Genomic DNA, 26,475 nt, shown 5'->3' on the forward strand with positions numbered 1-26,475 from the left:
ATCTGCCTTCCTGTTCTTGCCACCAAAGTGGATCACGTCATATCATATCATATCATATATATACAGCCGGAAACAGGCCTTTTCGGCCCACCAAGTCCGTGCCGCCCAGTGATCCCCGCACATTAACACTATCCTACACCCACTAGGGACAATTTTTACATTTACCCAGCCAATTAACCTACATACCTGTACGTCTTTGGAGTGTGGGAGGAAACCGAAGATCTCGGAGAAAACCCACGCAGGTCACGGGGAGAACGTACAAACTCCATACAGTGCAGCACCCGTAGTCAGGATCGAACCTGAGTCTCCGGCGCTGCATTCGCTGTAAAGCAGCAACTCTACCGCTGTGCTACCGTGCCGCCCTATTTATACGTCACATTTATTCACTATCCAATTTATTTTAAGCTCTGAAAACTGAGATATTAAACATCTGAATACAGGGAATGGGGGAGATATGTTTCAAGTGCAGGCAGAGAAGATTAGTTTAAATGTGTAGGAAGAAACTGCAGATGCTGGTTTATACCGAAGATAGACGCAAAATGCTGGAGTAACTCAGCGGGCCAGGCAGCATCTCTGGTGAGAAGGAATGGGTGACGTTTCGGGGCGAGACCCTTCTTGAGACTGAGAGTCTGTGGAGAGGGAGACGAGATGTATGAAAAGGTTCAGAACAAATCCGAGCCGGCATTTGGATTCCTGTTTGAATGTTGGGCAGAATACCTTTGATGGTAAAGATGTCATAAATTTAAATTTGCGGAGAGATCGATGTTCTTATCACCTCATTTTGCGACGTTAATTGTGGGAATTTGACGAGTGCCTTTCATTTTGGACCTGTCTGCAATCTCTACACATGACCAACAATGGGTTCAGCTGGAAGAAGAACCTATCGCAAAGCTGAATTCACGTCATAAAGGCAATTCAAGACCTCAGTATGTCATCAGTAGTTTAACAAGTCCTGGTTTAAAATCTACCCGTTAACCAGAGATTCTCTGCTCACTTTGCTTTTTGAAGAAGGGTCCCGACCTGAAATGTCACCTTTCAATGTTCTCCAAGGATGCTGCCTGAACCCGCGGAGTTACTCCAACACTTTCTGTTCTCTTCTTCAAGTTTAAGAATAAGGGGTCGGCCATTTAGGGCTGAGATGAGGAAAAACTTTTTCACCCAGAGAGTTGTGAATCCCTGGAATTCACTGCCACAGAAGGCAGTGGAGGCCAATTCACTGAGATTGTTTCAAGAGAGAGTTAGATATAGCTCTTAGGGCTAACCGAATCAAGGGATTTGGGGAGAACGCAGGAACGGGGTACTGATTATGGATGATCAGCCATGATCATATTGAATGGCGGTGCTGGCTCAAAGGGCCAAATGGCCTACTCCTACTTTCTAAGTTGATGGATACTAAATACCACACTCCTGAGCATTTGGGTTTGGGCTTAATTGCTTATTAGGATAATTACAATCTGAGTGTTGAAGATGCCAGATGCGAGTATCAAAACCAATACAACATAGCAAGCTATTGATGGTGAGCAAGCTATTGATGGTGATTCGCACCAGCCATCAGGGCCCAAAGTTTCATCTTTGCAACGTATTTATTGCAGAATTTAAAAAAAAATCAAAATGCAAGAAATGAGCTGGTGTTCCAGAGTGAACTCACAGCATCATTTATACGGGATTGGGAGAATGGGTTAGGGTTGTGTGGGAAGGAATTGCAGATGCTGGTTTACATCGAAGGCAGACACAAAACGCTGGACGTGACTCAGCATCTCCGGATAGAAGCAACGGATGACGTTTCGGGTCGAGACCCTTCAGTCTCGTCCTGAAACGTCGCCCATTCCTTCTATCCAGAGATGCTGCCTGTCCTGCTGAGTTAGTCCAGCATTCTGTGTCTATCTAAGGGGTTAGGGTTATTCTCTGAGGACTACAATATCAATTTAAGATTGTTGTTAAGAAGAGAGGAGACATTTCCTGAGCCAAAGAATTATGGTAATGAAGATTTCTTTTTCTGAAGAGTCATTGAGATGCGGATCAATCTTACCTTATATTTAACGGGGCGAATCTGAATGATAATCCAATTTCCCTCCTGGCGTAAATAAAGTTCTATCGTATCGTATCGTATCGTATCGATGTGGATGGCTACAACTATCTTGGAATTCAAAACCATAACAAGAGCCAATGTGATTTTAAATTAGAGGTCATAAGGTCATATGTGATAGGAGAAGAATTAGGCCATTCGGCCCATCAAGTCTACTCTGCCATTCAATTATAGCAGCGGCACGGTGGCGCAGCGGTAGAGTTGCTGCCGTGCAGCGAATGCAGCGCCGGAGACTCAGGTTCGATCCTGACTACCGGCGCCGTCTGTACGGAGTTTGTACGTTCTCCCCGTGACCTGCGTGGGTTTTCTCCGAGATCTTCGGATTCCTCCCACACTCCAAAGAAGTACAGGTATATAGGTTAATTGGCTGGGCAAATGTTAAAAAAATTGTCCCTAGTGTGTGTAGGATAGTGTTAATTTGCGGGGACCGCTGGGCGGCGCGGACCCGGTGGGCCGAAGGGCCTGTTTCCGCGCTGTATCTCTAAATTTAAAAAAATCTAAAAATAATCTATCTCTCCCTCCTAACTCCATTCTCCTGCCTTCTCTCCATAACCCCTGACACCCGCACTAATCAAGAATCTATCGATCTCGGCCTTAAAAATATCCGTTGACTTGACCTCCACAGCCTTCTGTGGCAAAGAATCCCACAGATTCACAACCCTATTACTAAAGAAATTCCTTCTCATCTCCTTCTTAAAGGAGCGTCCTTTTATTCTGAGGCTTTGGCCTCTGGTCCTAGACTCTCCCACTAGTGGAAACATCCTCTCTATCCAAGCCTTTCACTATTCGGTAATTTCCTCATCCTTCTCAACTCCAGCAAGTACAGGCACCGTGCCGTCAAACGCTCATCATTCGTTAACTCATCCCTGGGATCATTCTCGTCAACCTCCTCTGGACCCTCTCCAGAGCCAGCACACCCTTCCTCAGATATGGGGCCCAAAACTGCTCGCAATGCTCCAAGTGTGGTCTGACCAGTGCCTTATAGAGCCTCGGCATTATGTCCCTCTGGCATTACATGTATACAGTATATTCGCCTTCTTTGCATTCAGTCTCACCTCCAAAGAAGCCTTTCATGCCATTGCATTAAATGCCTCTATCTATCCAAACGCATACATATCTTATCCATCAATATCCTTGCCAATACCCTGCCCACCACAGATGCTAGGCTCACTGGTCTTTCGTTCCCAGGCATTTCCTTTGTATTTTTGTATTCCAGTCCTCTCGAACATTTATTTTGTTTATACATTATCAATGCTTTCAACGGCAGCAGACCAGCTGTCAAGTGTCTGCACTCTTGTATTGATCCACTTTCTCATCTACCAGCTCAACCTAGTGAAATCCTTTAAAATTCATAAACAGCTGTTCCATCGATCCCTCAAGACTACTTTGCCCCTTCTCCTGGCTTAATATCAGGCTCGTTCATTATTAATGCAGTTTCCACCCAAGCTCAGCCCCGATTGGCAATCAATCACTTCTCCACCCATCTGCACAGACCCCTTGCGGATTTCAGCCAAATCCTTTGAGTCACTGATGCCCTCCTGTGCGTTCGATGTGCGTGAGACCTTGACTTCATGCACCTGGCATCTTGTTTGGCACAGATGCTGGTTTAAACCCAAGAAAGACGCAAGAAGCTGGAGTAACTCAGCGGGACAGGCAGCATCTCTGGAGAGAACGTCACCCATTCCTTCTCTCCAGAGATGCTGCCTGTCCCGCCGAGTTACTCCAGCATTCAACAACAGAGCTTTATTTGTCATTCGGTACCAAGGTACCGAACGAAACTATATAGCAGTCACACACAAAAAAAGAACACAAGACACATGACCCCAACACAAACGTCCATCACAGTGACTCCAAACACCCCCTCACTGTGATGGAGGCAACAAAACTTCCACTCTCTTCCCCACGCCCACGGACAGACAGCTCGTCCCCGACGGACCCGCACAGTCCCCGTAAGGGGGTGGAAGTCCCCGCGGCCAAGCCGCACCGGGCGATGGAAGGCCCCGCGACCGAGCCGTGCGCAGCTAAGTCCCGCGGCCGTGTCTATCTTCGGTTTAAATCAGCATCTGCAGTTCCTTCCTACACATAAAGTATTTGGATTAGGATCTTAGTGCTGGAGTCACTCAGCGGGACAGGCAGCATCTCTGGAGAGAAGGAATGGGTGACTTTCTGAAGAAGGGTCTCGACCCGTATCGTCACCCATCCCTTCTCTCCAGAGGTGCTGCCTGTCCTGCTGAGCTACTCTGGTATTTCGCATCTATCTGTTTTTTATAATTTTTTTAAATTCCTGCTGCACATTGCAGACAATGTAACCCGATTTTGTTTAACCCCCCCCCCGCATTTCCCATCACTTTGTTGCTGTCCTTGTGAGACTGTTGTACGAACTGCCTTGGATCGCTCTGCCCTTGAATGGATGTTTAACATGCAGAGCCATTTGTTTAACTAAAGTCAGGCGGGGCACCTGGTAAACGTGAAAAGTGGCTAATAAATAATAACCAGCTTGTCACAGAGGTCTCGGCCATTTGAAGATTGTGTTAGCCGGTCGGTGTGGGACCCAGACAGAATAAGATGCAGCTGCAATGAAAGATTCATCCACTGGAAAGAGGGCTGTTCTCCAAGCTTGCCTATAAGCAAACACAATTAGCAATTGCTCTGCCTTCCATTGACTTTAGAATTGCGAGAGACGGCCTGGAAACAGTCCCTCCGGCCCACTGCTTCCTCGCGGAGTCCAGAACCAGGGGCCACAGTTTAAGAATAAGGGGTAGGCCATTTAGAACCGAGATGAGGAAAAACCTTTTCAGTCAGAGAGTTGTGAATCTGTGGAATTCTCTGCCTCAGAAGGCAGTGGAGGCCAATTCTCTGAATGCATTCAGGAGAGAGCTGGATAGAGCTCTTAAGGATAGCGGAGTCAGGGGGTACGGGGAGAAGGCAGGAACGGGGTACTGATTGAGAATGATCAGCCATGATCACATTGAATGGCGGTGCTGGCTCGAAGGGCCGAATGGCCTCCTCCTGCACCTATTGTCTATTGACCAGTGACCACTCCGTTGGCTACCACTACCCTACACGCCAGGGGCAATTTCCAATTTTAACCAAAGCCAATTAACATGCAAACCTGCACGTCCTTGGAGTGCGGGAGGAAACCGAAGCACCCGGGGAAAACCCACGCGGGTCACGGGGAGATCGTGCAAACTCCGTGCAGACAGCGCCCGCAGTCAGGATCGAACCCGGGTCTCCGGCGCTGTGAGGCAGCGACTTTGCCGCTGCGCCACCGTGCCACCCATGGTGCAGGCTGTTGAAGCGAGAAGTGTGCGGCAGACAGGCAGGCTGCCAGCTTCATGCCAGTTCTGATCTCCCGCCGGCCAAAGGTTGTGCTGAGGCACGGCAGGCGAGAGAACATTTCATCAACGACGTGCCGAGAAGCAGGCATCTCAGGAGCTTAAAACCGCAAATTGGCCTCAGGAGGATCTGACCAGAATGCCCAGTGTGCAGACAGAAGGCAGCGTTCAGGCTGCAGCGGGCAGCCTGTGAAGATACTGTGGAGGCGTTGCCATGTTTAGCTCATTGTCACGTGTACCGAGGCACAGTGAACAGCTAACCTGTCAGCGGAAAGACAATGCATGATTACAATCGAGCCATTCGCAGTGTACAGATACATGACAAGGGAATAACGTTTAGTGCGAGGTAAAGCCAGCAACGTGCGATCAAAGATAGTCCGAGGGTCCCCGATGAGGGAGATAGTAGTCAGAGTACGGACAGATCTGAGAGTTTAAGAAGAGATCATAGTTAAAGTACGAAATGTTGCTGTAGGAGTAGAGATTCAAGAGTGTGGAGCGATTGTAATGTGTGATTGTAGATCTGCTTCTGTGGCTAGCACGCAAATAGTCACCTGGGGTGGGCGCCATTTTAAAATATCTCTGGTAGAGGTGCTGTTGATCCTGCCCTCGGCTGCTGCATGTGTGGAGTTTGCACGTACTCTCTGTGAACCATGGTGGCTTCCTCCGGGTGCTCCGGTTTCCTCCCACATCCCAAAGTCGTGAGGGTTGGGAGAAAAATGATGGGTGATATTTCAGGTCGGAACCCTTCCTCAGTCTGAAGAACAGTGCGGACCCGAAACGCCATCCAATCTTTTTCTCCGGAGATACTGCCAGACCTGCTTAGTTACTCCAGCACTTTGCGTCTATCTTCGGTATAAACCAGGATCTGCAGTTCCTTCCTACACATGCAGGTTTGTAGGTTAATTGGCTTTTGTTAAGTTGCCCCCAATGTGTGCAGGGAATGGATGCAAAAGTGGGATAGCATAGAACTAGTGTGAACTGGTGATCAATGGACTGGGTGGCCCTAAAGGGCCTGTTTCGATGATGTGTCTTCCAATCAATCAATTTATTTGAATAAGTAATAGGGCATTAAACACAATAAAAGTCTTTCGTCTAGATTAGTTTAGAGACACAGCGTGGAAACAGTCCCTTCGGCCCAGCAAGTCCGTGCCGACCAGCGATCCCTGCACACTAACACTATCCTACACACATAAGGAACAATGTACAATTTTACGAAGCCAATTAACCTACAAACCCGTATGTCTTTGGAGTGTGGGTGGAAACTGGAGCTCCCGGAGAAAACCCACAAAGGTCACAGGGAGAACGTACAAACTCCGTACGGACAAGCACCTGTGGTCGGGATCGAACCCGGGTCTCTGGCAACCCTACTGCTGCGCCACCGTGCCGCTCAAGATTTGCCATTCATTAAAGGAAACAAACATAGAAAGTAGGTGCAGGAGTAGGCCATTCGGCCCATCGACCCTGCACCGCCATTCAATATGATCATGGCTGATCATCCAACTCAGTAACCTGTACCTGCCTTCTCTCCATACCCCCTGATCCCTTTAGCCACAAGGGCCACATCTAACTCCCTCTTAAATATAGCCAATGAACTGGCCTCAACTACCAACAAAGTGCTGGAGTCACTCAGCAGGGCAGGCAGCATCTCTGGTGAACATGGATAGGTGACGTTTCGGGTTGGGAGCCTTCTTCAGGACCATTGAGAACATTAAACCAGGAGAAGGCAGGAGAATGGGGTTAGGTGGGAGAGATAGATCAGCCATAATTGAATGGCGGGGTAGATTTGATGGGCCGAATGGCCCAATTCTTTCCTATCACTTATGACCTTATGACCTCTAGTCCTCGACTCTCCCATTAGTGGAAATATCCTCTCCACATCCACTTTATCCAAGCCTTTCACTATCCAGTACATTTCAATGAGGTCCCCCCTCATTTCTGCTCGATCCGGGACAGGCGGGAGAATAGTTTAATGGCTCCCAGTTTCCATTATCAGCACCTCTGGCCACACACAGCTGGTGAAGATTTGTCTCGTAAACACTAATACCTTCAGCCGATAGTATTGCTTCCCCCAGCCACCTGCCACGACACGCCGTTTTGTGTCTGAAGTAGGGTCTCGACCCGAAACGTCACCCTTTCCTTCTCTCCAGAGATGCTGCCTGTCCCGCTGAGTTACTCCAGCATTGTGTGTCCACCTTCGATTGAAACCAGCATCTGCAGTTTCCTCCAGGCCGTTGTTAATAATCCTCAGCCCCATTTGCTGATGGGAATCTGCCAAGTGCCAGCATGGAACCCATTAAGGTTTCTTGACTGCCATCTGTGCCAATAATCTGTTCCATATATATTTATTGCCCTTTGAGTGGAAAGACAGTTCTGCAGGCAATTTCCATTTCCCTTTGCTCACTGTAATGCGTATCAATGCTCCATGCACCGATTTCATTCCAAGGCAGCTGAACAAATTACAGTGCATAACAAATTACTGCACCTCCTTTTTATCCCCACAGTAGCTGCGTTAATATTCCACTCATGATTCCAATGTGGTCCTCTATGCTTCATTCCCTCAGATTCCATTCACTCGGTGGCGCAGCGGTAGAGTTGCCGCCTTACAGCGCCGGAGACCCGGGTTCGATCCCGACTACGGGTGCTATCTGCGCAGAGTTTGTACATTCTCCCCGTGACCTGCGTGGGTTTTTCTCAGGAACTCCGGTTTCCTCCCACACTCCAAAGACATACAGGTTTTAAGGCTAACTGGCTTAATGTAATTGTCCCTATTGCATGTAGGAGTGTTAGACTTGGTGGGTCTAACAGACTCAGTGGGCCGAACAGACTCGGTGGGCCGAAGGGCCTATTTCCCGGCTGTATTTCTAAACTGAATTAAACTAATATCTTTCCATTGATTCAATATAAATGACTTAAAGGGCTACATAAGCATCCCTCTTCATTTTCTCTGTTTTTTTGTGAATGTAAAATCATTTAACAGCATGTGCCAGAAAATAGAAGCAAAGAACTGCAGGTGCTGGTGAACACACAAAAGGAGACAAAGTGCTGGAGTAACTCAGCGGGTCAGGAAGCATCTCTGGAGAACATGGAAATGTGACGTTTTGGGTCTGAAGAATGGCCCTGACCCGAAACGCCACCTTATCCATGTTCTCCAGAGATACTGCCTGACCCGCTGAGTTACTCCAGCACTTTGTGTCCTTTAACACCAGATGCCAGTCACTTGGCAAACAGTTTGCAAACCCGTTGGCACTGATTTCTATTTTCACTCTGTAAGAAAATAACTGCAGGTGCTGGTACAAATCGAAGGTATTTATTCACAAAACGCTGGAGTAACTCAGCAGGTCAGGCAGCATCTCAGGAGAGAAGGAATGAATGGGTGACGTTTCGGGTTGAGACCCTTCTTCAGAGTAGGTGAATCGAGTACCAGAGGACATTGGTTGAAGGTGAAGGGGAAAATATTTAATAGGGATCTGAGAGGTAACTTTTTCACACAAATGGTGGTGGGTGTATGGAACACGCTGCCAGTCTGAAGAAGGGTCTCGACCCGAAACGTCACCCATTCCTTCTCTCCTGAGATGCTGCCTGACCGGCTGAGTTACTCCAGCATTTTGTGAATAAATACCTTCTACTTTCACTCTGATGTTTGTGGAGACAGTAGCTTGTTCACACTTGGAGCCTCTGTGACCATTTGATTATATTTAGTTTTAGTTTATTATTGTTACGTGTACAGAGGTACAGTGAAAACCTTTTGTACGTGCGCTGTCCTGTCAAACAAAAGACTACACACGCATACAATCAAGCCATCCACAGTGGAAGATATAACATTGTTGTCCGATTAAATATAGTTCGCAGGTCTCCAGTGAGGTAGATGGGAGGTCAGGACCGCACTCTAGTTGATGAGAGTTGGGTGTACTTAGTGGCAGGGGTCTTTCCTAATCTGTGGAGTACAAACTCAGAGGCATGTTAAAAGAAATGCATGAACAATAACCAGAATAATAATCTAGCTGTTGTTCTGCCAGGGTTACCATCACATCAACGTCGTTTAATTTAGTTTATTGTCACGTGTTCTGAGGTACAGTGAAAAGCTTTTTTATTGAGTGCCATCCACTCAGCAAAGACTGTACATGATTACAATCGAGCCGTCCACAGTGTACGGACACAGGACAGAGGGTATGGTGTTTTGTGCAAGATAAAGGCCGGTGAGGTCCGCTTAAAGACAGTCCGATAGTCTTCAATGAGGTAGATGGGAGGTCAGGACCGCTCTCTAGCTGGTGAGAGGACGGTCCGGTTGCCTGATAACAGCTGGGAAGTAACTGTCCCTGAATCTGGAGGTGTGCGTTTTCACACTTCTGTACCTCTTGCCTGATGGGAGAGGGGAGAAGAAGGAATGGACTTTGATTAAGTCCCTTACAACACTCTGATTGAAGGCTTTGTGCATGCCTGGAACTGGGATCGGGACTGTGGTTCAATCCAGTGGACTGGCCTCTCCCACCAGGCAAAAAGTACAGAAGTTTGGAAACGCACACCTCCAGATTCAGGGACAGTTTCTTCCCAGCTGTTATCAGGCAACTGAACCGTCCTACCGCAACCAGAGAGCAGTGCTGAACTACTATCTACCTCATTGGTGACCCTTGGTCTATCTTTGATCGGACTGTACTGACTTTACCTTAAACTAAACGTTATTCCCTCATCATGTATCTGTACACTGTAAACGGCTCAATTATCATCCTGCATTGCCTTTCTGCTGACTGGATAGCAGGCAACGAAAAGCTGTTTGTACCTCAGTACACATGCCAATAAACTAAACTGAACTGGTTCGAGAAGTGTTGCTGTAGATAAGACCTGGATGTGGATCTGTCAGGAGGCCGGAGATGGGGTGTGGATAAGTTTTGAGATCTTATCTTATTGTTCATGCATTTCCGTAACATGCCTCTGAGTTTGTACTCCATAGAAAAAATACCCGTGCCACTAAATACACCCAGCTCTGGAATTACTCTCAAAACATAAACAGAAAATACTCGAAGGTATTTATTCATAAAATGCTGGAGTAACTCAGCAGGTCAGGCAGCATCTCGGGAGAGAAGGAATGGGTGACGTTTCGGGTCGAGACCCTTCTTCAGACTGTACCACTATCAGTCTGAAGAAGGGTCTCGACCCGAAACGTCACCCATTCCTTCTCTCCCGAGATGCTGCCTGACCCGCTGAGTTACTCCAGCATTTTGTGAATAAATACCTTCGATTTGTACCAGCATCTGCAGTTATTTTCTTATACAACAGAAAATACTCAGCAGGTCAGGCAGTACCTGTGGAGAGAGCAAGAGAAGGATTATTGAGCAATTACAGCCAGACCCGGGTTTGATCCCAACCTCGGGTGCTGTCCGTGTGGAGTCTGCACGTTCTCCCCGTTACCGTGTGGGTTTCTTCCCGCATCCTAAAAGCATGCGGGATTTAAAGTTAATTGGCCTCTGTAAATTACCCCTGGTGTGCAAGGAGTGGGTGAGAAAGTGGGATAACGTAGAACTAGTGTGACTGCTGGTCAGCACGGACTGGGTGGGCCGAAGGGCCTGTTTCCGTGCTGTATCCCCAAACTAAAGAAAAAGCGTAGTCGTTGGCTTACAAACGCAGCGTTTTCAGCACATTAGCCCGGCTGATTCTGCGGGGGATTGAGAAGCCTGGCTCTGCCTTTGTTGATGGCTCCACAGATGATTTTATTTTGTTGTTGCAGCAGCATGTTAGCCAGCTTTCCTGTAATTTATTCTTGGTTCCTGCACCACTTTTAACAGCTGACTATCTGCAGTGCAAGAACACCAGGAAGTAACCTGAGCAGCATTTGTAAAATCTTTCAATACATCTTCTTCAAGTTTAGCTTGATTAGATTCTTGGCCAGCACCGTGGCAGCTGTTTGCTTTCGCTTGACCCAGCGATGCTTCGGTTTTAATGTGTTTTTAAGATACAGCATTGAAACAGGCCCTTCGGCCCACTGAGTCCATGCCAACACACCTGTTCACCCATCCTTCACACTAGTTCTATGTTATCTAGGGGTGCCAACTATCTCATTCCCAAATAAGGGACAAGGTGACGTCACCGCCCCGTGCCCCATGTGACCTCACCCAGCCAGTGACCACATGCTCCCGCTCCAACAATGGCAGCTGCCCGGGCCGGGAGGCGGGTTGCTATGCAACCTCCGTTAGATGGCGCCCGGACCTCCAGGCCTACACTGTCCGGAGCTATGGCAGCCTCCGGGCCTACATTGTCCGGAACTACACTGTCCGGACCTCCACTACCTGGACCATCAGCGTCCGGGCCTACAGCATCCAGGCCTACAGTGCTGTCCGGGCCTACAGCGCCCCCTGGGCCTAATATGGGACAAGGGCAGTCCTATACGGAACAAACCAATTTAGCCTAAAATACGGGATGTCCCGGCTAATACGGGACAGTTGGCAACCCTAATGTTATCTCCCTTTCGCATTTGCACACTACACACTAGGGGCAATTTACAGAGGTCAATGGCCCCACAGATCTGCACGTCTTTGGGATGTGGGAGGAAACCCACCAGGTAGATCGTGCAAACTTCTTATTGACTAGTGAAAGGCCTGGGCAGAGTGGACGTGGAGAGGGTGTTTCTCCTCATGGTAGAGTCTAGGACCAGAGGCCACAGCCACAGAATAAATGGCCGTTCCTCAATAAAGGAGATGAGGAGGAATTTCTGTTGTCAGAGGATGGAGAATCTGTGGGATTCTTTGCCACAGACGGCTGTGGAGGCCAAGTCAATAGATATTTTTAAGGCGGAGATTGACAAATTCCTGATCAGTACGGGTGTCGGGGGTTACGGGGAGAAGGCAGGAGAATGGGGTTGAAAGGGAAAGATAGATTAGCCACGATTGATTGGCGGAGCAGACTCAATGGGTCGAATGGCCTAATTCTGCTCCTATAACTTATGAACCGCACCCGTGGTCAGGATTGAACGCGGGTCTCTGACGTGGTGAGGCAGCAACTCTGCCACTGTGCCACTGAATTATTTAACTTTTGCTGTACCCACTTACAACTGGTTGCAACAGTTCCATTTCCCCAGCATTGTATCTGTGAGTGCAGTTTACAGTTGGAGCCACAGTCACGTTGCGCCTCCAATACTAGAGGGCATAACTTTTAAGGTGAGAGGCGCAAAGTTTAAAGGACAGTTGCAGGGGCAAGCGTTTACACAGAGGGCGGTGAGTGCCTGGAACGGGCTGCCTGGGGTGGTGGTCGAGGCAGATACGATAGTGGCATTGAAGAGACTTTAGTCCAGGCGCATGGATACGCAAGGAATGGAGGCATGTGGATTATTGTGCAGGCAGGTAAGAGTTTCTTCATGGTATCATATGCCTTGCACCGAATTGTGGGCCGAAGGGCCTGTTCTTATTCTGTGTCGTTCTCTGTTCTGTGCAACAGTTTTTGGGAATATTGACTTGTGAAACTTCTCAGTGACAGGGCATTAATAGGACGGAGGTAGACACAAAACGCTGGAGTAACTCAGCGGGTCAGGCAGCATCTCGGGAGAGAAGGAATGGGTGACGTTTCGGGTCGAGACACCCTCTTCAAAAGGAAGGATGCGGGTTTAGGCGACACAATGGCACAAGGCGACACGGTGGCGCAGGGGCAGAGCCACTGCCTCACAGCGCCAGAGACCCGGGTTCCATCCCGACTACGGGTGCTGTCTGTACGGAGTTTGTACGTTCTCCCCGAACGCTCCGGTTTCCTCCCGTACTCCAAAGACACACAAGTTTGTAGGTTCATTTGGCTTCTGTAAATTGTCCCTAGTGTGTGTAGGATAGGACTAGTGTACTGGTCGGCGTGGACCTCTAAACCTAAAGGTCCACATGCGTGTGCTAACATGGATTAACTGGTAGAGCATCTCAATAACATGATTACCAGGTCTCTCTGCCTCTGCCATTATACTTTGGAGCTGCAGCAAATAAATGCCGGCAGGATTTTTAAATGGTTTGAAAGACAATTATATTTGAGATACGCGGTGGAAATATAAGAATTGTAAGCAACAAAGCCTTCAAATATGGTGGCTGTGTTTTAATTACAATGAGCGCTGGGACAGTCTGAATAGGGGGAATAATCTGATTCCAGACTGCTCTGTAACAATAGAAGCATTTCATTTCCCACGCTGTGTGTTGGGAAAATTGTAAGGGCTGATTACCATTTGTGGGAGGGCAGAACATGCAACAGCATAAAGCATCCACGTTGGACGGCTGTAATCATGCCTGACTCTGTACAAAACAACCCCCCTACAGTTCGCAGATAGACACAAAATGCCGGAGTAACCCAGCGGGGCAGGCAGCATCTCTGGAGAGAAGGAATGGGTGACGTTTCGGGTCGAGACCCTTCTTCAGACTGAGAGCAGGGGAGAAGGGAAACTAGAGAGAGAGTGAAAGTTAAGGTGTGATAACAAGAGATCAAAGGTGATGAAGGTCAAGGAAAATGCAGAATAGATTATTGTTAGCTGGGGAAAGGTGACAAGGCATACAATTGCACAGAGTCTCTTGCCCAGAGTGGGGGAATCGAGAACCACAGGATATGATTTAAGATGATCGGGGATAGATTTAATCGGAACCTGAGGGGTAACTTTTTTGCACAAAGTGTGGTGGCCGTATAGAACGAGGTGCCGGTGGGGATAGTTAAGGCAGGTACTATCGCAATGTTTAAGAAACATTTAGACAGGTACATGCATAGGACATGTTTGGAGGGATACGGGCCAAACGCAGACAAGTGTGACTAGTGTAGATCATAAGGTCAAAAGGTCATAACAGATAGGAGTAGAATTAGGGCATTCGGCCCATTAAGTCTACTCCGCCATTCAACCATGGCTGATCTATCTCTCCCTCCTAACTCCATTCTCCTGCCTTCTCTCCATAACCTCTGACATCTGTACTAATCAAGAATCTATCTACCCCTGCCTTAAAAATCTCCACAGCCTTCTGTGCAATGAATTCCACAGATTCACCGCCCTCTGGCAAAAGATGGGACATGTTGGCCGGCATGGGCAAGTTGGGCCGAAGGGCCTGTTTCCACGCTGTGTTAGAGTCTAGGACTCTAATCACCTGCTCCATCTGTAGCACGATCACTTCCTGACCAATTATGTTTGGCAAAATGTTATGAGAGCAGGTTTTTTAATTCGGCTCTAATGAACCAAAGTAATTCAATCCCGGGTTTACTTTCACGGTCTGCTTTTATTTCTTGTAATACCTTGGTTTAGTAGGTGGTGAGAGAGTGCGAGGGAGTTCCTACCTCTCTCACAAAGGATGCTGGCTTTCAGACGCAAAGCCGAAATAATGCTTTTTGTTTCTGGTCGGATCTAATGACAACGTGAATAGTTGCTGTAATACAATTTACATTACAAATATAAATATGGAATTTGCCAAATGAAAAAACTTGCCAACAGCAAATTAAGTTTCATAGGTAGGAAATGCACACAGAAACATAGACAAATTGGCCTCCACTGCCTTCTGAGGCAGAGAATTCCACAGATTCACAACTCTGGGTGAAAAGGTTTTTCCTCATCTCAGTCCTAAATGACCAACCCCTGATTCTTAAACTGTGGACTCCCCCAACATCGGGAACATATTTCCTGCATCTAGCCTGTCCAATCCTTTAAGGATTTTAGATGGACACAAAATGCTGGGGTAACTCAGCGGGTCAGACAGCATCTCTGGAGAGATGGAATGGGTGACATTTCGGGTCGAGATCCTTCTTCAGACTCAGACTGAATTTTAGGAATTTTATATGTTTCTATGCGATCCCCCCTCATCCTTCTAAATTCCAGTGAATACAAGCCCAGTGGACCCATTCCTTCATCATACGTCAGTCCCGCCATCCCGGGAATGAACCTGGTGAACGTACGCTGCACTCCCTCAATAGGAATAATAAACGCAGGGATAAGATTTTTAATGTAGCTATCTGATCTTTGGATTTAGAAACGTATTGCATCTGGTAGAGCTGCTGCCTCACAGTTCAAGAGACCCGGGTTTGAATCTGACCTCAGCTGCTGCCTGTGTGGAGTTTGCACGTTCTCTCTGAGATGCTCCGGTTTCCCCCCGTGTTTCAAAGCTGTGTGGGTTTATAGGCTAATTGATCCTTGTAAGTCATCCCTAGTTTACAAGGAGTCTATGCAAAAGTGGGATAGCATAGAACTAGTGTGAATGGGTGATGGATGGTCAGCATGGACTCGGTGGGCTGAAGGGCCTGTTTCCATGCTGTATCTTTTGGTTAGTCATTCAATCAATCACTTGCCTTTTTGTAAAACTCAGCAGATCAGACAGCGTCTAAGGGGACCTCATTGAAACATACAGAATAGTGAAAGGCTTGGATAGAGTGGATGTGGAGAGGATGTTTCCACTAGTGGGAGAGTCTAGGACTAGAGGTCACAGTCTCAGAATTAAAGGTCATTCTTTTAGGAAGTTGATGAAGAGAAATGTCTAGTCAGAGGGTGGTGAATCTGTGGAATTCTTTGCCACAGAGGGCTGTGGAGGCCAAGTCAATGGATATTTTTAAGGCAGAGATAGATAGATAGGTTCTTGATTAGTACGGGTGTCAGAGGTTATGGGGAGAAGGCAGGAGAATGGAGTTAGGAGGTAGAGATAGATCAGCCATGATTGAATGGTGGAGTAGACTTGATGGGCCGAATGGCCTAATTCTACTATCACTTGTGACTTATGACCTTATGAGAGGAAACGAAAGATCGATGACCACTGCAGATGTGAACATTTCTCACATTTTCTGGTACTTTGAAAATTTCCAGCATCAGAATTTTTTTTTCATTGTGTTCACCTTATAGTTTTCTGTTTTGCATTTTCAAATTCTTTTGGCTGATGTCCTGGAAACAAGAGAGGAAATCGATCAAGATCTCCAGCAAGCAGATACACGCCAGCAATTGAAGTCAGACACAAAATGCTGGAGTAACTCAGCGGGACAGGCAGCATCTCTGGAGAGAAGGAATGGGTGATGTTTCGGGTCAAGACCCTTCTTCAGTGTGAGCGTCGGCCATTCCTTCTCTCCAGAGATGCTGCCTGTCCCGCTGAGTTACTCCGGCATTTTGTGTCTATCTTCGGTGTAAACCGGCACCTGCAGTTCCTGCCGACGCTGAGCGACCGAGGTGGAGTCTTTTTGTTCTCTGTCACGATTGCATTCAGCTGTAGAGCAACTAATGATCCAGAAAGTTCCGATTGCAGGAGCAGAATAAATGCAATCAAGGGGAAGGAGGTACAAGGAACTGCAGATGCTGGAATCTTGAGCAAAACACAAAATGGTGGCGGAAATCTGAGTTTTTATTAATTGGAAGGATGCAGGTTTGGGCGGCACGGTGGCGCAGCGGTAGAGTTTCTGCCTTACAGTGCCAGAGACCCGGGTTCGATCCTGACCACAGTGCTGTCTGTATGGAGTTTGTACGTTCTCCCCGTGACCACGTGGGTTTTCTCCGGGTTCTCCCACACTCCAAAGACGTGCAGGTTTGAGGGTTAATTGGCTTCTGTAAATTGTCCCTCGTGTGTTGGATAGAACTAGTATACGGAGCTGGTCGGCGCGGACTCGGTGGGCTGAAGGGCCTGTTTCCACGCTGTATCTCTAAGCTAAAGGTTAACATGCAAGCCAAGCGCTATGAATGTAATTATTGAAATTAGCATTACTCTTCATTGTTCATTGAATAACATTAATATCATCAAAGGCGTCCGACTGTGCAGTTATCACACCATGTGATTTAAATAAAATATAGTTATGATTTTCTAATATCGGCTTATCCAAATTTTAAAATTCAAAGTGCTGGAGTAACTCAGCAGGTCAGCCAGCATCCCTGGAGGGCATGGACTCAAAGGATGCCCACTTTGAAAAGTTTCTCCTCCTCTCTCTCTGATGGGAGGTGTGTGAGAATCATTCTCACTGCCCCCCCTCTGTGAATCCCGCTGCTCTCTAGCTCTTTGGCAATGTTCCGACATCCATACCCTTCAGAGATGCTGCCTGACCTGCTGAGTTCCTCCAGCACTTTGTGTTTTATTGAAGACTTTGGCATCTACAATTCCTTCAGTCACCCGTTGATTAAATCTTATCTCTTTTTTCATCCCTAATATTGTCATGCACAGAGTACCCATCTCTTGGCAATGAGAGCAAAATACTTTTTATTTAGTTCTTTCATAGGCTACGATATGATTAACCTTCTCTCACTGTCTTCAGTAAGTGGAAATAGTGAGTTCAACTAACTTGAGTCTGAAGAAGGGTCCTGGCTGGAAAAACACCACCTGTCCATGTTCTCCAGAGATGCTGCCTAATCAGCTGAGTTACTCCAGCACTCTGTGAAACACCACCTACCCATGTTCTCCAGAGATGCTGCCTGACCTGCTGAGTTACTCCAGCACTCTGTGAAGGGGTTGGACATGTTAGAGGCAGGGAACATGTTCCCAATGTTGGGGGAGTCCAGAACAAGGGGCCACAATTTAAGAATAAGGGGTAAACCATTTAGAACTGAGATGAGGAAAAACTTTTTCAGTCAGAGAGTTGTGAATCTGTGGAATTCTCTGCCTCAGAAGGCAGTGGAGGCCAATTCTCTGAATGCATTCAAGAGAGAGCTGGATAGAGCTCTTAAGGATAGCGGAGTCAGGGGGTAATGGGGAGAAGGCAGGAACGGGGTACTGATTGAGAATGATCAGCCATGATCACATTGAATGGCGGTGCTGGCTCGAAGGGCCGAATGGCCTCCTCCTGCACCTATTGTCTATTGTCTATTGAAACACCACCTATCCATGTTCTCCAGAGATGCTGCCTGACCAGCTGAGTTACTCCAGCACTCTGTGTCCTTTTGTGTCTTACCACTGACCATCAAACGCTTCTCAATGAAGGACACAGAGTGCTGGAGTAACTCAGCGGGTTAGGCAGCATCTCTGGAGAACACGGACAGGTGCCGTTTCAAGCCGGGGCCCATTCTCCAGAGACGTTGCCTGACCCTCTGAGTTACTCCAGCACTCTGTGTCTTTTTTCTTTGTGGCAAACCAGCAGTTCCTTGTTCCTAACGTGAGTTTTTAAAATTTCATTGCAGGAAATAAACTGAACAAGGACCTGCGACACTACCTCAACCAGAGGTTTCAGAAAGGTTCACCAGACCACGAGCTACAGCAGACGATACGGGACAACCTCTATCGATACGCCGTGCCTTGTACGTATAACTTGAGAAGCCGCGTGAGTTTTATTACGATTCGCCCACCTGGAGAACTGTGTGGGCTTTGGTTCTTCCTGGTGTCCATTTGTGACAATTTGTTTTAATTAATGTTGTTTCACACTCATGCATACTATTTATTAAATTAAAGACCAACACAAAAAGCTGGAGTAACTCAGCGGGTCAGACAGGCGGCATCTCTGGAGAAAAGGAACAGGTGCCGTTTCGGGTCGAGACCCTTCTTCAGACTGAGACTGAAGGGTCTCGACCCGAAACGCCACCTATTCCTTTTCTCCAGAGATGCTGGCTGTCTGACCCGCCGAGTTACTCCAGCTTTTTGTGTTTATCTTTGGTTTAAACCAGCACCTGCAGTTCCTTCCCACACTTAACTTAATCAATCTGGGCTTGATCATACTGACATTGATAGTTTGCTGCAGTTTGGAGACAACTAGGCCTTTGTAATGCATCTTTTTAGTAGGGAAAGGATTGGACTTATAAGGGCACAAAATACTGGAGTAACTCAGCATGTCAGCTAGCATCTAATCCAGAGTGTGGACAGAGAGAGAAAATCAGGAGTTACGGTGCAATTAGCTACTGATGTCAGTCATCAAGAAAAGGGCACAATTTCATTATTCAGAAGTGATTGATTGGTTGAAAGATATAGCTTGGAAGCAGGCCCTTCGGCCCGCCCACCATCGATCACCAGCTTACACTCGTTCCATGTTATCTCACTTTTGCATCCACTCCCTGCACACCAGGGACAATTTACAGTGGGCCAATTCACCTACACACCTGCATGTCTGTGGGATGTGGGAGGAAACAGAAGGAAACCCAGGCAGCCACAGGGGGGACGTGCAAACTCCACACAGACAGCACCTGAGGTCAGGATCGAACCCGGGCCTCTGGCGCTCTGGGGCAGCAGCTCTACCGCTGTGCCGCCTTGATAAATTATGGTATCCATCAGGTGTGGTAAGAACATGAAACAGCACAGGAATAGGCCCTTCGGCCCTCTATGTCTGTACTGACTATGATGCCATGACAAACTCCTATATAAGGATGGTTTTATGAAGGAAAAGAAAATGGAGAAGGTGATGGGAGCACGGATAAGGGGGGAAGACGCTGGATGAAGCGTATTTGGAATTTGCAAAGACTATAAAGTGACACAGGGAACACTGTTCAGTAAAAATAAAGACACATGGTGTATGAGCCAGGATTGATAAAAAAGACAAAATCAAACACAGTTTCAGATTAGCAAACTGTTGGCAATAGGCAAGGTCTTGGCACTTGGATCAGTGATTCATTGCTGCAGATATTCCTGTATTTCTGGCTTGATTGTAAGCAAGTGCGAGATGCATGAGATATAATTTTGCAGATGAGACAAAGATGCAAGCGGCCATCGTTGGAGAAGGGTACACAATCTGCAAAAGGCAGAGGATTCATTAAGTGTGACGGATGATGTATTGTGGAGGAAATGGTGAGGTCAAATACTTGACCAGGAACGTGACATAAAACAGTATCTGTTAACTGTGTAAATGGATCGACAAGGCTTGCATTCACTAGAAATGGATCGACTAGGCTTGCATTCACTAGAAATGGATCGACTAGGCTTATATTCACTAGAAATGGATCGACTAGGCTTATATTCACTGGGATTTAGAAGGATGAGAGGGGATATTATAGAAACAAATACAATTCTTAAGGGATTGGACAGGCTCGATGCAGGAAAAATGTTCGATTGGACCTGCTAAAGACAGAAAACATGTTCCCAATGTTGAGGGAGTCCAGAACCAGGGGCCACAGTTTAAGAATAAGGGGTAGGCCATTTAGAATGGAGATGAGGAAAAACATTTTCAGTCAGAGAGTTGTAAATCTGTGGAATTCTCTGCCTCAGAAGGCAGTGGAGGCCAATTCTCTGAATGCATTCAAGAGAGAGCTAGATAGAGCTCTTAATGATAGCGGAGTCAGGGGGTATGGGGAGAAGGCAAGAACGGGGTACTGATTGAGAATGATCAGCCATGATCACAGTGAATGGCCGTGCTGGCTCGAAGGGCCGAATGGCCTACTCCTGCAACTATTGACTATTGTCTATTGATTCTAAATAATTGTGATGATTTCGGGCGGCACGGTGGCGCAGCTGAGGAGTTGCTGCTTTTCTGCGCCGGAGACCTGGGTTCGATCCTGACCAAGGATGCTGTTCAAATGGATTTTGTACGTTCTCTGTGACCGCGTGGGTTTTCTCTGTGTGCTACGGTTTCCTCCCACACTCTAAAGACGTGCGTGTTTGCAGGTTAATTGGCTACAGTAAAATTGTGAATGCTCCCGAGTGTGTAGGATAGTGCTAGCCTAAGTGTGATCGCTGGTCAGCACGGAATTGGTGGGCCGAAGGGCCTATTTCCGCGCTGTATCTTTAAAGTCTAAAGTAAATCGATTTGCTAAGGCTGGAATATTTGTTTCAGATACGTTCTACTAAAAACCCTTTGAAAACACACAAAAACATAGAAAATAGGTGTAGGAGTAGGCCATTCAGCCCTTTGAGCCAGCACCACCATTCAATATGATCATGGCTGATCCAGAATCAGTACCCCGTTCCTGCTTTCTCCCCATATCTCTTGATTCCATTAGCCCTAAGAGCTGTATCTAACTCTCTCTTGAATACATCAAGTGAATTGGCCTCCACTGCCTTCTGAGGCATTGAATTCCACACATTTACAACTCTCTGGGTGAAAAAGTTTTTCCTCTTCTCCGTTCTAAATGGCCTACCCTTTATTCTTAAACTGTGGCCCCTGGTTCTGGACTCCCCCAACATTGGGAACATGTTTCCTACCTTTAGCGGGTCCAATCACACATTTTTTTCCACATTATGTAGTGCCACCTGAATAACAAATTAGAACTTAGAACAGCACAACACAGGAACAGGCCTTTAGACCCACAATGTCCGCGCTGAACATGATGCCGAGATAATCTAATCTCATCTTCCTGCACCTGATCAATACTGCACAACCATGTGCCTATCCAAAAGAATGCCACTATCGTATCTGCCTCCACCACCCATACCCCTGGCAGTGGGATCCGTGCACCCACCACCCTCTGTGTAAAAGTCTTGCCCCCACACGTCCCCTTCTCTAAATGGGGCAAGTTGTGATAGAAATCCATGCAGTTGTTTATGCATCCTCAGGCAAATAACTTGGCCGTAAGAACCATCCCCCACAGATAATGGCTTGTTTCAGAAATAGTCTTGGAGAAACACAGAACTTGTGTTTACAAAAAAGCGACACGGAGTCGCTGGAGTAACTCAGCGGGTCAGGCAGCATCATCGACGGAACCTACCCGTGTTTCACCACAGATGCTGCCTGACCCGCTGGGTCACTCTGGCACTTTATCTCTTTTTACAAGAAAGGTTTATCCTGGATACATTGAAGAATCAATAAAATCATACTTATGTAAACAATAATTCAACTATGGAATTTTCAAGAAAAGTTATTGGGTAACTTGCCTGGTAAGTGTGTTCAAGGTTACGGGGAGAAGGCAGGAGAATGGGGTCAAAGATCAGCCATGATCGAATGGCGGAGTAGACTCGATGGGCCGAATGGCCTAATTCTGCTCCTACGTCTTATCAATTATTTGTCTCATTGTGTTTGTTGCTTTATGAAATAGAGCATGTGGGGTTATTCAGGTAGAATGTTGACTCGGGACGACGCAAGGCTGAGGGTTTGGCTTTGTCCTTTGTTTTCACACCTTACCCTTCTATGTCCCTTTGTCTCCCTCTCCCCTTGGGCTCTCAGGCTGAGGAAGGGTCTCGACAACCCTGGTCAACAATCCTGGCACTGATGCTCTTAGAAACATAGAAACATAGAAAATAGGTGCAGGAGTAGGCCATTCGGTCCTTCGAGCCTGCACCGCCATTCAATATGATCATGGCTGATCATCCAACTCAGTATCCTGTACCTGCCTTCTCTCCATACCCCCTGATTCCTTTAGCCACAAGGGCCACATCTAACTCCCTCTTAAATATAGCCAATGAACTGGCCTCAACTAAGATCCTACTGTATGTTTCATTTTTTTCCCCTTAGTACCTAATCAGATGTACAGCACTTTGGTCAACGTGGGTTGTTTTTAAATGTGCTATACAAATAAAATTGACTTGACTTGACTTGACCTTCTGTGGCAGAGAATTCCACAGATTCACCACTCTCTGTGTGAAAAAAAACTTTCTCATCTCGGTTCTAAAAGACCTCCCCCTTATCCTTAAACTGTGACCCCTTGTTCTGGACTTCCCCAACATCGGGAACAATCTTCCTGCATCTAGCCTGTCCAACCCCTTAAGAATTTTATAAGTTTCTATAAAATCCCCCCTCAATCTTCTAAATTCCAGCGAGCACAAGCCGAGTCGATCCATTCTTTCTTCAAATGAAAGTCCTGCCATCCCAGGAATCAATCTGGTGAACCTTCTCTGTACTCCCTCTATGGCAAGAATGTGTTTCCTCTTGAAGATGGACACAAAAAGCTGGAGTAGGGGGGATAGGCAGCATCTCTGGCAGGAGAATGGGGTCAAAGATCAGCCATGATCTTGGTATTGGGGGAGTGATGAGTTACTCCAGCACTTTTGTGTCTATCTTCGGTGTAAACCAGCATCTGCAGTTCCTTCCTTCACACTTGAGGGTGTGTTGCATTGCTGGAAGAGCCATTTTACAGTTGAGATGTTAAATTAAAATGTAATCTGTTATTTTAAGTCGACATAAAAGGCCCCTTGCCACCATTGTAGGAAGAACAGAGGTTCCCCACTGTCCTGTTTAACACAAGTCGCTTAGCCACTGCAAATAAGAACAGATTAACTGATTAATAATTCACTTAGCATTTGGCTGCTGAAATTCTCCATCTTACGACAAAGGTTGCACTTCAAACACTGACTGTTGGTTCCGTGTGGTTTGGATTATGCAATATGCAATGACCATTACATCAATTCTACGGTGGCGGTCACGGTGGCGCGGCGGTAGAGCTGCTGCCTCACAGCGCTTGCAGCGCCAGAGACCCGGGTTCCATCCCGACTACGTGTGCTTGCCTGTACGGAGTTTGTACGTTCTCCCCGTGACCTGCGTGGGTTTTCTCCGAGATCTTCGGTTTCCTCCCACACTCCAAACGATATAGGTTAATGGGCTTGGTGTATGTGCAACTTGTCCCTAGTGTGTGTAGGATAGTGTTAGTGTGCGGGGATCGCTGGGCGGCACGGACCCGCTGGGCTGAAGGGCCTGTTTCCTTGCTGTATCTTTAAAGTAAACTAAACTAAACTAAACTCATAGCGCTAGTTTCCCCCCTCCCTGACTCTCAGTCTGGTGAAGGGTCAATAGACAATAGACAATAGGTGCAGGAGTAGGCCATTCGGCCCTTTGAGCCAACGTGATCATGGCTGATCACTCTCAATCAGTACTCCGTTCTTTTCTCTTCTCTCCTGGGATGCTGCCTGACCCGCTGAGTTACTCCAGCACTTTGTGTCTATTTTAGATCAATTCAAAATTGATCTTTCCACCGTGTGTTTTTTTACACAAATAGAAACGGTTGTGTCAGCTCGATGTGTAGGAAGGAAAAGCAGATGCTGCTTTACACTGAAGATAGATTCAGAGCGGCCCTTTATGTGGTGACTATTTGTAATACCTTGGGTTTGCAAGCAAAGAATTTCACTGTGACTCGTCACACGTGACAATAAGGTATTCATTCATTCATTCATTCATTCATTCATTCACTCATTCACTCAGTGCCAGAGACCCAGGTTTGATCCTGACTACAGGTGCTTATTTGTACGGAGTTTGTAAGTTCTCCCCTTGACCCGCGTGGGTTTTCTCCGGGTGCTCCGGTTTCCTCCCACGTTCCAAAGACGTGCCGGTTTGCAGGTTAATTGGCTTCTGTAAATTGCCCCCAGTGTGTGTAGGGTAGAACTCGTGTGAACGAGCGATCGCTGGTTGGCACGGACTCGATGGGCCGAAGGGCCTGTGTCCACGCTGCATCTCTAAGCAACTAAACTAAACTAAGCAGAAAGATAAATTTAAATAATGAAGATAAAGTAAACCATGAGAAGAAAATAACGGAGCAAAGTCACAACTGCTAAAAGGTACTGTTGAGATAGAAGCATAGAAACATAGAAAATAGGTGCAGGAGGAGGAGGCCATTTGGCCCTTCGAGCCAGCACCGCTATTCATTGTGATCATGGCTGATCATCCACAATCAGTAACCCGTGCCTGCCTTCTCCCCATATCCCTTGATTCCTCTAGCCCCTAGAGATCTATCTGACTCTCCTTTAAACTCATCATTCTTCAGTCTGAAGAAGGGTCTCGACCCGAAACGTCACCCATTCCTTCTCTCCTGAGATGCTGCCTGACTTGCTGAGTTACTCCAGCATTTTGTGATACCTTCGATTTGTACCAGCATCTGCAGTTATTTTCCTACACTTTAAACTCATCCAGTGAATTGGCCTCCTCTGCCTTCTGTGGCAGAGAATTCCACAAATTCACAACTCTCTGGGTGAAAAAGTTTTTTCTCATCTGAGTTTTAAATGGCTTCCCCTTTATTCTTAGACTGTGGGCCCTAGTTCTGTAATCAACATGTTTGTCTATTACAGAGGGAACGATGTGTAATAGAAACCGGGATAATGCATTCATTTCAAACAATTCAGTGCAGGAGCATTAAAATCTGTTATTGTTTTGTGATAAACTGGCCTTTATGAGATCAAAATGTACTCCAAATGCTTAGATAATGAATTTAAGGAGTGAGAAAGTTTATTCATAGAGAAATACAGTACAATGTTGTTGTCTTAGTGTGCCAGGGCATTTAGACAGAAGGTAGACATAAAATACTGGAATAACTCAGCAGCATCTCTGGAGAGAGAAGGAATGGGTGACGTTTCGGGTCGAGACCCTTCTTCAGACAGTCAGGGAAGAGGGAGATATCAGATATGGAAGGGCAAGGTGTGAAAACACATATCAAAGGGGATTGTTTTCAAGGAATTGTAGAATGGTTCATTGTTAGCTGAGGGGAAGGTACACTAGGCGTACAATCAGTGATATTTAATCAGGAGGGCAGTGAAACTAGTTGGAGAACTAGGATGAGGGAGGGACAGAGAGAGAGGGAAAGTTAAAGAAATCAATGTTCATACCGCTGGGTTGTAAGTTGCCCAAGCGGAATATGTGGTTTAGATTTTGATTTAGATTTAGAGATATAGCGTGGAAACAGGCCCTTCGGCCCACCGAGTCCGCGCCGCCCAGCGATCCCCGCACATTAACTCTTTCCTACACACACTAGGGACAATTTTTACATTTACCCAGTCAATTAACCTACAAACCTGTACGTCTTTGGAGCGTGGGAGGAAACCGAAGATCTCGGAGAAAACCCACGCAGGTCACGGGGAGAACGTTCAAACTCCGTACAGACGGCGCCCGTAGTCAGGATCGAACCTGAGTCTCCGGCGCTGCATTCAGTCTAAGGCAGCAACTCTACCGCTGCGCCACCGTGCTGTCCCTCCAATGTGCGTTGTGGTCTGAAGGAGGGTCTCGACCCGAAACGTCACCCATTCCTTCTTTCCAGAGATGCTGCCTGTCCCGCTGAGTTACTCCAGCATTTTGTGTTTACCTTCGGTCTAAACCAGCATCTGCAGTTCCTTCCCACACATTGAGCATTTGGACAAGTATAGTCCAGGCGGGGAAGGCTTTTTGTTCTCTTTCCCATTGGAAATTTGGGGCAATTTCTGAGTTTTGGCAATTCCTTCCTAATTTCCAAGATGAAAGGGAAATAGTTGAAGTTGATGTACCACTGCGAGTGTGTGATCTCATCTCATTTGGAGCAGATGAATGCAAATTTCATAATTTTCATATCCAAAGAGAACATAG

General features: G+C 46.9%; 1 protein-coding gene across 10 annotated transcripts in view; it reads left to right on the forward strand.

The window, feature by feature from the left end:
- magi1b (membrane associated guanylate kinase, WW and PDZ domain containing 1b) overlaps positions 1-26,475 on the forward strand; it is a 369,840-nt gene that overhangs the window by 181,029 nt on the left and 162,336 nt on the right. For all 10 annotated transcript variants that reach the window (XM_078414550.1, XM_078414547.1, XM_078414545.1 and 7 more), the window contains exon 2: positions 18,485-18,601. In XM_078414550.1, the coding sequence (XP_078270676.1) occupies positions 18,485-18,601 (117 nt within the window). The remainder of the gene's footprint in view (positions 1-18,484; positions 18,602-26,475) is intronic.

Source organism: Rhinoraja longicauda, chromosome 17, assembly GCF_053455715.1.
Source record: "Rhinoraja longicauda isolate Sanriku21f chromosome 17, sRhiLon1.1, whole genome shotgun sequence".
NCBI lineage: Eukaryota > Metazoa > Chordata > Chondrichthyes > Rajiformes > Arhynchobatidae > Rhinoraja > Rhinoraja longicauda.